The 12,971-nt window shown below is 45.0% G+C and overlaps 1 protein-coding gene across 4 annotated transcripts in view; it reads left to right on the top strand.

The window, feature by feature from the left end:
- DIXDC1 (DIX domain containing 1) overlaps positions 1-12,971 on the top strand; it is a 64,213-nt gene that overhangs the window by 2,761 nt on the left and 48,481 nt on the right. For 3 of the 4 annotated variants that reach the window (XM_039496367.1, XM_039496369.1, XM_039496371.1), the window contains exons 2-3: positions 509-630; positions 7,104-7,242. In XM_039496367.1, coding sequence (XP_039352301.1) covers positions 7,183-7,242 — 60 coding nt within the window. In that variant the 5' untranslated portion in view covers positions 509-630; positions 7,104-7,182. The remainder of the gene's footprint in view (positions 1-508; positions 631-7,103; positions 7,243-12,971) is intronic. The other variant, XM_039496368.1, reaches the window with a different exon arrangement.

Below are 12,971 nucleotides of genomic sequence, written 5' to 3'. Positions count from 1 at the left end.
ACTATATATACACTTTACAAATAGTGGACAGAATACAACCCCAATATGTTCCAAGCTCAAGCAGCCCCCAACCTATGAGGGCAATTTCCTTCACTCTGGTCCCACAAAACCTTGCTGTCAACTCACTGTTCATTTCTGTAAATCACTGACACTAGAAATACTAAATACTGAAGCTGAAGTGTTGAAACCTGTATATTTGGAAGTATTGAGGCATCAGAGTATAAAGGGCTTATAGCAGTCACAATGCATCAGTGCTTTGATTACTCTAATCTCGACAATTCTGGAAGGACCCACCACTTGCAGGATACATATTCATAAATGCTTTGGTTTTGCCTGTGAGGTGGACAGTTTGTTAGTTTTCCATTACCTGAGTCCCTAGCCCCTCGCAGGTGCTTGCTGCAGGGGATGAGAGAAGAGGGTTGCTTTCCCCTAAAGCATTAGAGGTAGAATTGTTTTTCCTAAAGAGCTTGCTTGCCATGTGTTTAATACATTTCCTTCTTCACCTCAGGTTTCCAAGGGGAGGATCTTCTGGTCCATTCCAATGTGTTCTGATCCAGCTTCGTGGAGGCTGACATGGGAACTCCTATGGACATGGTGCCTAGCAGTGCATCTCGGCATGCCGAGCCTTCGGTAAATTTCCAATACTCTTTATTTTGCCCAGGGAGAAAATCTCTCTGTTGGATGCCAGGACGGCTAATCAATGTAATGATGGGGCACTACAGGGCTGTATGTACTATGGTAGGGGCTGTGATGGCCTCAGATACTTTCAGCATCAGATTCACTTGCATTCATTTCCCCCTTTTATGACAGTTCCAAGAATACCTCTGACTTTGTTTTGGTTATTTTTATTAAATGTGGAGGGAGTGTGATCTAGCAGTTAGAGCAAGGGCACTAGAAGTCAGGAGGTTTGGGTTCTCTTTCTGTTTCAGCCACTGACTCATTGTGTACAATTCTGGTCACCCATAGTAGAGAAAGATTAATTTAAACTGGAACAGGTGAAGAGAAGGGCTACTACTATGATCAAGGGAATGGAGGACCTGTCTTACTGAAGGAAACTGAAAGAACTTGACTTGTTTAGCTTAGCAAAAATAAGGCTGAGGGGATATAATTGCTCTCTATAAATGCATTATGGGGGTAAATACCAGGGGAGGGTGAGGAGCTATTTATGCTAAAGGACAATGTTGGCAAACAAACAAATGGCTATAAATTGGCCAAATTCAGGATGGAAATTGGAAGAAGGTTTCTAACCCCTAGTCAGAGGGGTGAAGTTCTGAACGGTCTCCCAATAGGAGTTGTGTGGGCAAGCAACTAAATTAGTTTTAAGAGAGAGCTGGACAAATTTAAGAGTACGATTGTATGATAGGGTTGCTTATGATGGTAAGGGGTGAGGCTCAGTAGCCCTGGGGCTCATTCCTGGTTTATGTCTTATGTTCCTAAAAGCTCATGCTTCAGGGTTTCAGCCAGCCACCTGCAGGGGTCAGGAAATAATTTTTTTCATCAGTGTAATCTGTGTTTTTTTAATTTCCTTTTTCTGAAACATCAAGGATGGCCATTGCTGGAGATGGCATATTGGGCAGGGAGGGCCAGGGATCTGAGGTGGCACCAAGTATTATCTCTCTGGTGCACCTCGGTCCATCCAGTGATACTTCTCGACCTCACAAGGGTATTAATTAATGTTTGTTAAGTGCTTTGAAATCTTTGTTTGCAGTATAGTTGTAGCTGTATTGTTCCCAGGATATTAGAGAGAGGAGATGGGTGAGGTAATATGTTTTATTGGACCAGCTTGGTGAAAGAGACAAGCTTGTGAGTTACACAGAGCTGAAGAAGAGCTCTGTGCAGTTCCAAAACTTGTTGCTTTCATCATCATCAGTTGGTCCAATAAAGCAGTGGTTCTCAAAGCCGGTCGGCTGCTTGTTCAGGGAAAGCCCCTGGCGGGCCAGGCCGGTTTGTTTACCTGCCGCGTCTGCAGCTTCGGCCGATCATGGCTCCCACTGGCTGCGGTTCGCGGCTCCAGGCCAATGGGGGCTGCGGGAAGGGCGGCCAGCACAATTCTTGGCCCGCGCCGCCTCCCGCAGCCCCCATTGGCCTGGAACGGCAAACTGCAGACAGTGGGAGCCACGATTGTCCGAACCTGCGGACACGGCAGATAAACAAACCAGCCCGGCCTGCCAGGGGCTTTCCCTGAACAAGTGGTGGACTGCGGACTGGCTTTGAGAACCACTGCAATAAAGGATATTACCTCACCTACCTTGTCTCTCTTTGAAATTTTTGGATAGGCAGGGCAAGGGAAGGGCAAAGTGTTTGCAATTATTATTATTATTTTATTATTACATTTTAATTGTTAAATTATCATAATCACATCTCAAATAGAGGAAATACAGAAGCAAGACAATGGGATTTAACAATTGTGCTTTTCATGCTTGTGATAATGGGTATGGGAGCACAAGACTTATATTGGAACTGGCCACCAGAGGTCACTGTAACCAACAAATCTCTAACGTTCTACATGTCTGCCCTGAAGGTCGTTGGAGAGACAAGGTGGGTGCAGGGGCGGCTCTAGGAATTTGGCCGCCCCAAGCAGGGCGGCATGCTGCAGGGGGTGCGCTGCCGGTCCCACGGCTCCAGGGGACCTCTTGCAGACGTGCCTGCGGAGGGTGTGCTGGGAGGGCGGCAGGCGGCTCCGGCGGACCTTCCGCAGTCATGCCTGCGGGAGGTCCACCGGAGCCGCGGGACCAGCGAATCCTCCGCAGTCATGCCTGCAGGAGGTCCGCCGGAGCCGCCTGCCGCCCTGCCGGCAAAATGCCGCCCCAAGCGCGCGCTTGGCGCGCTGGGGTCTGGAGCCGGCCCTGGGTGGGTGAGGTAATATCTTTAATTGGACCAACTTCTGTTAGTGAAAGAGACAAGCTTTCCAGCTACACAGATCTCTTCTTCAGGTCTGGGAAAGGTACTCACAATGTCACAGCTAAATACAAGGTGGAACAGGTTGTTTACCATAAGTAGTTGGCATGTATTTTAAGGGACCATTCAAGGTGAAGTGGTCTGTTAACACTCCTGCAGTCATATGACAAAAAAGGGGGCTAGGTGTGTTACATATTGTTTTTATAGGTTTGTACTGCACCCAGACCATTGTGCTAGGTGCAGTGCAAACCTATATGAAGATGCAGTTCTTACCCCCAAGAGGTTTACAATCTGAAAGGACAGTGACCCATGAAGTGTGGGATCAGGGAGATACAATCACAGATACGGTATTTTTAATATGCATATATATATGCCCTGTTTAAATTATCATTGTAAACAGATGAAGGGCCAACTATCCTCCATTGCATCTCAATTCAGCCATCATAATTTGGTTGATTTTTTCTTTCTGGCATTCAGATTGTCACAACTGGGTCATTTCGGGGTCAAAGTCCCAGTGAAGAAGCAAGTGTCTGACAGCAAAACCAGTTGACAGAATGGAAGCCACAGATGGCTCCATCTCTGATTCCCGACAACTATAATCAGAACAGCCTGCACTTTGGTCTATAAGTTTTCTAGACTGGAGAGGGCTGTCTTATTGCTCTTCTAGACGCTCCCTCCTCCCTGCACATCTGGTAACAGGCAGAAGATCTATAATCTTTATGATCTTTTCAAGCCAATATACTGTTTTACAGGTTGAGCCAACAAGGTAGACAGATAAGAGCTCATTGCCCAGATGGTCTGTAGTATCTGGAAGCGTACTGAGTGAGCTCAGGGCCAGCCCAGTCTCTCCACACTTCTCCCAAAGTGCATCTGAACAGGATCCTCTGTCTTGTTCAGGGATGGCCACATGATGAGAGGACTAAAAGGGACCTCTTCAATATTATGGGTGACACCTCTGGGTTCAGGTTCCCTGGATCATGCCAGGAAAATGCCCAATTAGGCTTAAACATTCCTAGTAGGCGTGGAGAGGTGTGTGTGTGGGTGGGTGGGAGGGAGTAGGAGAGATGCTTCTCAGGCTTAATAGTTACTTGATTTAGTAACATGCCGTGTTTTGCTGGTTTAACAAAGTGCCATTTCCCCAGACTGCACTGGACTCTGCTTTTCCTGCAAGACACAGCCAACCCATGAACATCAAGGCTTGTCCGTCCCGTTCAGTGATTCTGCCACAAGGCTTTCCAAAGGCAGTACAGGGACTCTGCTGTTGGTCACTATGTGAAAACAGCTGCTCAATTCATGAGGCTCTCAACTGTGTGTAACATCCAATCTGTTCACCGTGTCAGCAGTCACCATTTGCAGTGAACTGGGTGTGCCTTGTGTGGTGCAGTGTGTTGTGCATGGTGTTCCATGAATGGCGTGATGTGCCCCTTCAGTGTTGGTACTCACTCCAGGGTGCCCTGGAAGGTGTACCATGTACAGTATACTACTGTATGTATTGGGCCAGGCCAGTGCTTACCCCTTATTTCAGGCCCCGATTGTTACATTTTTCCAGGTGTTGGCACCATATAGAGCCCACACTGAAACCTGGGATTGTTGTTTATACTCTAGATTTTTGTATAATCACACCTTCTTCTGGAGAAAGTGAATCTGCATCCCAGACAAGCTGGAATAGTCTCTCCCATGATCTCACTTATGGCTTCTGTAGCCAAATGAAAGGTTACAAACTGTCTGCAATAACTTAACAGCAGAGTTAACTCCCTAAAGCAGCTGGCAGCATCTCAATTTGTTGCCCAAATGTTTTCCAGTCTCTGGACTCTGAGGTGAAAGCGCTAATAAAGGTGCTTCATCATTACCTAATATTAATAGAGCAAGCCACTCACTAAATTCTCCTTGGGACCAAGAAAAATGGAAAATTCTTCTCAGTGAATTTGGTTTGGCATTATTTGAACAATATATTTTACAGATTAAATACTGTTGGATGCCCCACATTTCCAAGCTGTTCAAGAAGATCATCTCTCTATGTTTTGTCATTTAAAAAAAAAAATCTGGAGTTAGGGGCTGCCTGCCTTCCCTGTGGCTGAAAAATCTCTCTTGACTGTAGGGATTATGAGCAGATCATATTTAATCTGCTATAAAACTCATAAACCAAATTGTAAAAAAATCAAAGACCACTTGAGACATCTGTTACCTTTCTATGCAGATGAGTGCTTTGCACTTGCATGCATTTGATTTTGCTTAACTACATTTCTGTCTCATTTTTTATGTCTTAAACTCAATTGATGCAGAGAGATGACCATAATATCCTCACTTGTTAATGCTCAGATATCTGCTACAAATATGTTTTTACTATATAGCACTTTCTGCATTAAAGAGTAGATCATAAATGTGGCCTGGTTTTGTGATTAATAGCTGAGGGTTTGATTATAATGTCTTTTGCAAAAGCTGAGAACATTATTTCTCAGCTGAGGTCACATTTCTGTCCCAGGAGGACCTTTTATCTAGCTCTTGCTTGAAAACCTAAAGGCACAATCTATTTTATTTATTAAAAATTGTGATTGAATCTTAACTGCATTCACTCTGTTGGCCATTTTGTGTTCCAAAAGCAGGACAAGACCAAGGATTCATGAGGGACAGGCTTGAGTGCACATAATCAATGTTGCCAGTCCTCATGATTTTATTGTGAGTCACACAATAGTTGTCATTTATCTTTAAGTCCCAGCTCTTGCAATCATGTGATTACACAAGAATCTCAGCTTTTATTAAATAGCTAAAAATAATGTAAGTTTTGAGCTATTGTGGTTGGAGAAAAGCTTGAAAACGTTGATAACCAGAAGGCAAATAAAAAGAACCTAAAATGTATTTTTATTATTTTTTAAAATCATATTATTGTTAAGCCACTCATGATTTTTGGGGCCCAACTCATTTTTGAAAGCTTGGGGTTGGCAATGTTGGTGGATGACCTGTAGCCTGAGTTTCTGAATTTTTGCCGGCAATAATGCATACTCTTTGGTCCCATGATTTTGTTCCACCCAGTTGTATTAGAGAGAACACTAGCAAAACATAATACTGTATATCTGTGTATCTGTGCATTGATAACCACTCCAAAGCCTTCTGCTTTTTTATATTTGGGCAGGAAACAATAGTGTGTTTTAAATATATTGTCTTGCTCAGAAAGGCATGGCCAAAACCACATGATGAAATCCTAAGGAGCAGCTTGAGTTTCACTGGTGAGTTCTGGGATTGCTGCATATCTTTGCAGAAAGAGCCTGGATCTGCTAATCTTCTGGCCACGCTGCAAGACTCCTCATTTTTTTTCCTGGGCATTTGACAAGGAGGTGGGCTGAAGTTTGATAAGTTGCTCACTAATCACCCGCCAAGCCTGCAATGCCTGTCAGACGTTGGGTGAAAGTAGAAAGGCCAGACTTTGCTGGAGCAACCCATTGTTTTATGGACCTAGCTAGAGATACATCTAGGTGGCACTCGGTCAGGAGGCTACATCCTTTTTGGGATGTGCCCCTTGACAATGGTGATGGGTTGAAGTCTGATGGATCGGCTAGAGTTGCGCTGTAATTTTTCTCTGCAGAGCTTCTTTATGTTAAATTGTTTGTTGGAAGTTGCTTCCCTTTTACCTCTTTACTTTATCCCACAGCACACAGAGCCCTGCTTCGATGCTGTATAAATATAACTAATTATCGAAGGGCCTGGTTGCAGCTTCCTGTCAAGGTACTGGAGCTGGGTTTGCTGAGCGCTCTGCTTTTTCTCCATGGCTTCACAGCAACAATGAAAGTTACAGCTAGCAGCGGTTCCAGCCTTTCCTCTAACTTTTCTTTCTTAAGTAAGCCAGGAATCTGCTATTTGCTAACCTCTACCCTGCACACTCTCCCCACCCCCACACAGCACAGGGCGTGCTGTGTTTGGTAGGTTTGAAAGTCTCTTGTACCAGCAGGCGCTGTGTGAAACCCAGGGCCGCTGGCTGGAAATAGGTTTCAGATGTTCACCCCCTGGTTCCTGGGCCTGCATCCTGTGAGCTGAGTCGTTTCTATAGGAACCGTGTGACATCTCGCCTGCTACTCCCTCAGTGGCTCCCTCACGAGCATGCTCAGTACGAGCCTTGACTTTGGCTCAAGTATCCTGTTTGCAGTAACGGGCTGCACATATGAGACTATGAATAAGGTCCCCGATGAGCTCCAACTCTTTGTCTTTGAAAGGAGGAGGAGGAGGAGAAGGAGGTCGTGCCCTGAGCTGGAGGATCTGCACTGTGTGCTCTGAGAACGTGGCTCGTGAAGAATGCTTGCCTGTTTGGCCAGGGGGAATTTACTGGATATTCTGCAAGAGGGCTTCTCAGAGGTAAATGCATGTCCCAGGTCTCATACAGACCCTTACAGGGCAATACAGCTTTCTGTTACATAGCATCTCTCATAAAGCTGTGCCCCTCCCAGTGCTTTGCAGAACTAAATAAGAAACTGGGAGAGAGAAATTATCTTGGAAAGGGAGAAAGAGATGCTTGGTGACAGAAGGGCATACTGGGCAGCCCAGCTGGCATTCTGCAAATGTGCAGTAGTTTAGAAGAGTTTGTGGGTCATTAACTGCTAGTAGTTTCTATGCAAAATGCTGCAGAAGCATTTTGGGATCAAAACGTAATATAAAGTGCAGTGAGGTCAAGAGGCTGCTCCTCTTGTGCTCTGTAGGTCTCTGTATTTGAATTGCTGTTGGAAAAGGCTGTAAGTCTGTTTTAAGGGCTTGCAGAGTTATTGAGAGTGGGTGGCATGTTGTGGTCTGTGTGGTTCGTTTTTCATCCTGATTTGTAGGTTAAATAGCCAGGGATTGAAACTCAGCTTGGACGGGAGGAAACTATCTTTTTTAAAGTGCGTCTAAGTTCCTTGTTTTGATCGCAGGGAGCCAGGTGAGTTTTGAATCACTGGGTGAGACCTGCCAAGAAGTCACTGAGATACAACTCCTGAGACTACATCGGGAAGTGGATAGTTTTATACCTCCCCTCTTTAGGATCCACAGAAAGTTAGTTTAAATGAACTTTGTCTAGTTGCCATTTGCCTCTGTGTGGCCCCAGTAAAAAATGCCAGGACAGCCCCTGCTGGGCTGGTTCTGTGGGCAAAGTGTGCTGCACCCTATACACCACAGTAAGGAGGCGTTTCCTGTCTGTAAGATGAGAAGGAAGGAGAATAGGGGGTTGTGCTGGAATTAAGGATTTCCTGCTGTTTCCTTCTTCACACGGAAGTGATGGAATCTTGTTACATTTTATTTCTTCCTAGATAGTATGGCTTGTTTTGTTTGTAGTTACTGCTTCTTCATCCACTCCAAGCCCCATCATCACATGACTTTTCTTTGTCACCATCCTCAGCCACAAACACAGGTCCCCTCTGGGCTTGGTAGGCCAGACAGAAAACGGGGGGACAAGAAGGGTCTGAGACTTCAGCCTCATGGCAGGCCACATTTATCTCTTTTAATACTCTACTGATTTTGAAATCCCTCCTGCTTAACAGTATAAATATTCTTCCCCCTCCTCAATACAGCATCCTTGTACCAGGCCCTCCTGCCTGACCTGTACCAAAAAGTCCATCCCTATATCAAACACATGCAGTTTTAGGATAATCCACAGGTGAGTGTGTGTTATCTCTTCTGTGCCCATTACAAAGGATGTCAGTCTGTTATAGCTCTGAGCTAGCGAGCCGGGTTCTTTAGCTTAAGCTGTAGAGACTCCTGCTTTGAGCCCTGTTCAGTTCCTGGTGTCAGCCAAAATGGTGGCCATGAAAAAAGCGTTCTCCATGTGGGAGCAGAAATCAGACTTTGCAACATCTGCTCCCACATTCCACCCAAACTGTCTGGTATCATCCAAGGGCTGTCCTGGTAGCCATGAGGGAAAAAAACAGAAACCCTTTCCTCTCCCAGTTTAATAGTAGCAACTCCAATATTCCCACTTTGGTCTAGCCGTGGAGCAGAGAAACAAGACTGGGATTCCCCCTTAAATCTCTTGCATGGCAGCTGAGTGCACGAGGTTAGCCCATGCACTCCAAGTTAAAACTAAAGGCAAGTTAGTAAAGTGGGACAGTATCATTATCCCCATTTTACAGTATGTCAGTTGTATAGCTGGGAATGGAACTAAAAGTCCCCATTCCTTATCCTCTGCTCTGACACACTCTCTCCACAGTACTTCCTTATGCTTTAAAAGGGTTGTTTATAGACCTCCCACAGCTTTGAAACAGTGTCCCCCAATGTCTGTGCAGCCCTTATGTGTAGGCAAAAGTCGTGGTGATGGATGCCAACCCAGCATGCTGATGTCAGGAGCGCGTAGAGTGAGAAACTTCTCAGCATTGGGGTGGAGTATAAAACCAGGTCCAAGCTAAAAAGTCTTGGACCTGATTTCACACAATGGGCCAATTGTGGTACTGAAGGAGCCACCATACCAGGTTAACTGCTGTTGTGCCCTTTGTAGTGCATCTCTCCCGTGAACCAGTGGCTTCCTGGAATTATGTACCTTGCAGAATGTGGGCTCCATTTCCAAACCTGTGCATGGAAGATGAACACGCACATACAGTACGCACAAACACACAACTCCTTAGTATGCATACAGATGCACGCACAGGGCTCAGATGCACCCCCTGTACAGGCAGTCCTCCAGAGCAGGTGTGGTTCCAGCTGAAGCAGGAGTCAATTTGCACATGGGAATTTGCATGTAGCCTGTAAACTGAGTTGGGTAGATTCCTTTGTTTCCTTCCCTCCCTATCCATCCTGCTGGCTAAGGACCAGGCTCATTAACCCAGGAGAAGGGATTTAAATGTGCCATTATTGCCCTTTCTGCAGTTGGTGCCTGTTCTGCTTCACAGATCACCTGTCAGAAGGTGCTGTCTCAGTGACTAACATAATCCCTGATTGCTGAGGGGCCCTTCAAACTGCAGTTCAGGGCTGTTTTCCTTCCCTTTCAAAGTCCCTAGGCCAAAAGAGGCTGCAAGTATGTCATCTGGACACATCTGAAGCAGAGTGAGTTTTGTTTAATGTTGAAATGCAGAAAGCTCTCCCATGGGCATCATACAACTCCTGTTCCTTTTTCATTAATGGAATATTCTGCTGTGAAGGTGCTTCCCTGCTGTTTGTAAAGGCAGTTTTTGCTGCTTTGAGGCTGTTAAATAATTCAGACCCGCAGCTGGACGGCAACACGGGAATGCATGGTGGCTGTAAGCGGCAGGTTATAACAGTACCCTAGAGGACAGGATCTACTTTGTGATGATGCAGTCTATGTGGTCTCAACTCAGCACCTCTCTCACTGAAGAAATGCAGCTTATTTAGGACACGAGCACAGACTTCTGTCAGTTGTTTCAGACTGATGGGGAATTCAGAGCTTCAGTAAACATGTCAGAAAAGGCCCTGACAGCTCCAAGCAGTTAATGCTCCTGAAATTCAACAATTATTCCCCCATCCATACTTTCCTTTGGAAGTAGGAGGATCATTTCCTTTGACAGACTCAGTAGATGGCTGAGCAATGTGTTGCCTAAAGTGGCTGTTTGCTCCTTCCAGGCTTATGTTTGAAGAACACACATGGTCTTTGCATAGGGCTGGCTCCTCCTTGGAGGATGAAACACTGAGGACTCTTCCAGGACCCCTGTGTGAATCTTGTCTGAATCAGAGTGCCACTGCCTGACAGCAGCAAAGAGTCTCAGAATTGCCACTTAGTTGTGGGAAATAATAATAGTCCCTGCGCTGCAGGGTTTTAGCTGAGTGATTGCTGTGATGGGAACTGCCTGACTTTTATGCATGTACAGTCTGTCTTATTGCATTAACAGGGTTTGTTATATCTATTTTTATACATAGGTTCTTAAATAGTACCCATCTCCGTGAGATCCAAGTGCCAGTGAAAGAGCCTATTTTTTTTAAGTTAGAGTAATTCTCTGGCATTGAAGAGTCTTTCTCCAATGTGGTTCTCTCAGCTCTTCTGTTCCTCTTGGTCCATGATAGATATCTCTCTCTCAACTGTTAAGATCTTAGCAGAAAAAAATCTGCCCTAGGTATCCCTTTGTAATGAATATTGTTTTTGGCTAATAAGATTCACCATGGAGAGCTGTTTTTTTACTTTTTCCTGTCTCCCTGCCTGTAGTAGCTCAGATTATTAGGGTCACTCCTATCCCTGTATACTTGCTATGGGACCATAACTCTTGATATGCAGTGGCTCAAGTGAGGCTGGATTCCAATGACTAGGCTATATGTGACTCCTTAGAGGCTTTGATATTTTCCACATAATGGGCTTGATTCTGGTCTCACACCAGTTTTACTCTAGTGTAACTCCATTGACTTTGGAATTCCTGCTTTACATTGTTGTAAGTAAGTGGAGAATCAGGTTCAAGATGCTTAAAGCTTGTTCAGATCAAGAAAGGCAGGGACATGAAAGAACTGATAATGCCACATGGCCCTGCCAGTTTGCCCATCTGGTCTGTGAGATGCCAGGCAGCTGCTGCTTGGTAATTCTGCTGTACCACAAGTACCAAGCATCAGAAAACACAGCTGGGGTTTACCAGACGTTGATTTACACTGAGAGATTCTTTTGTTCCTACCAAGGCACTGTGATCCCTCAGTGCTTGGCCAAATAGGGTTTCTTATCACTTTGACAGAAGGGCTATTAAGAGAGGAAAGATGCCTTGTGGTTAAGGTACAGGATTAGGAGTCAAGCAGTTAGGGTTCTATTCCAAGCTCTGACAGACTCACTCAATGATCTTGGGCTAGATTATGCATTGATTCCTCGGCAGCAGCTTTGCCATCCTTTTGCAGGATATATTAATAATAATATTAACAGTTAAGTAGTTATTGTTATTTCCATAGACCTTAAAGTGCTTTATGGAGAAAGGTAAAAATTGTTATCCCTACTTTACAAATGGGAAACTGAGGCAGAAAGAGGAGAAGTCACTTTGCCCAAGTTTACAGTGAGTCACTGGCTAGGAGTACAATCTAGGTCTCCTGACTCCCAGTCCAGTGTCCTGTATACTAGATCATGCTGCCTCCCTAGCTACTTCCTCTCCTTGGAGGATACATGTTTTTGTCTTGACACAGCATCACCAACAGCACTCTTCAGCCACATTGTGCCCAGCCTTTTCCCAAGGACACAAGGTTCCTGACTCCCTTTCTCCTACATCGTATGCAGAGCTGGCCACTGTCTAACCCTGAATATAAAGGGCCAATGTTCCTTTTCTTCCTTGAAGTGTTGGATAATGTTTCATCCAGATTTGATCTGACAGACTTTAAACTAAGTCTTTGATATGTTTGAATTGGTGCAGTGGAACCACTTGAGATTCTGGGTGAAAGAAGCATCTACGTAGTCCAAGATACTGGCAGCAACCATTCGATGATCTCTGACTGTTAAGGGCAAAGCCTGTTACATGTGGGCTTGAATGGAAACATTATGTTTATTTAAAGAAAAAAGGCTTTGAAAAACCAGCCTGGAGAGGAGGCGGTGGCACTAAAACACCCTCTGCAAGGTGCCAGAAACTATTCTTGAGGCAACAGCTTGGGAAGGGAATGACGTGTTGTGTGGGGAGTTCAGCAGTCAATTTAAAATGAAAAAACTCTGGCATCTTGCCTTTTAGTGACTTTCTTTCTTGTTGGACTTCAGAGGTAATTATATCCTGCCAAAGTGCTGAGACGTATTTAACCAGATGGATGCCCACTGTAGATTTCAGGCATAGCATCAATGCACAGAGTTGCCTGTCTAGGATGCAGTCAGCACTTGCAGGGCCTTTAGAAACAGTTTGAGGGGCTAAAGGTACGTGCATAGGAAAATAGCATAATCACAGGGTCTGCCCATTGTGTTATGGAAGTGACATGCAAAGTTCCCTGTTGGGGAAAGCAGGATCAGGTGCCACTTACAAAAACACCCCACTGCAGGCAGGAACAGAGTGAGAATTCTGGTATCACAGCTACCATATGTGTCGGTACGGTCTTTTACCAGATGTTCGGGAGGCAACCATTTGGGCAGAGCCAAAGGAAGATGGAGGTTGCTTACATTGAAGGAAACAAAGGAATTCACAGGGACATTTCTCCCACGTGTGTCCTGCAAAAGTTTAAAAACCCTGTTA

Source organism: Mauremys reevesii, linkage group 12, assembly GCF_016161935.1.
Source record: "Mauremys reevesii isolate NIE-2019 linkage group 12, ASM1616193v1, whole genome shotgun sequence".
NCBI classification, from domain to species: Eukaryota; Metazoa; Chordata; order Testudines; family Geoemydidae; genus Mauremys; species Mauremys reevesii.
Note: the sequence above shows the minus strand (reverse complement) of the source record. Positions and strands in the feature narration are given on the sequence as shown.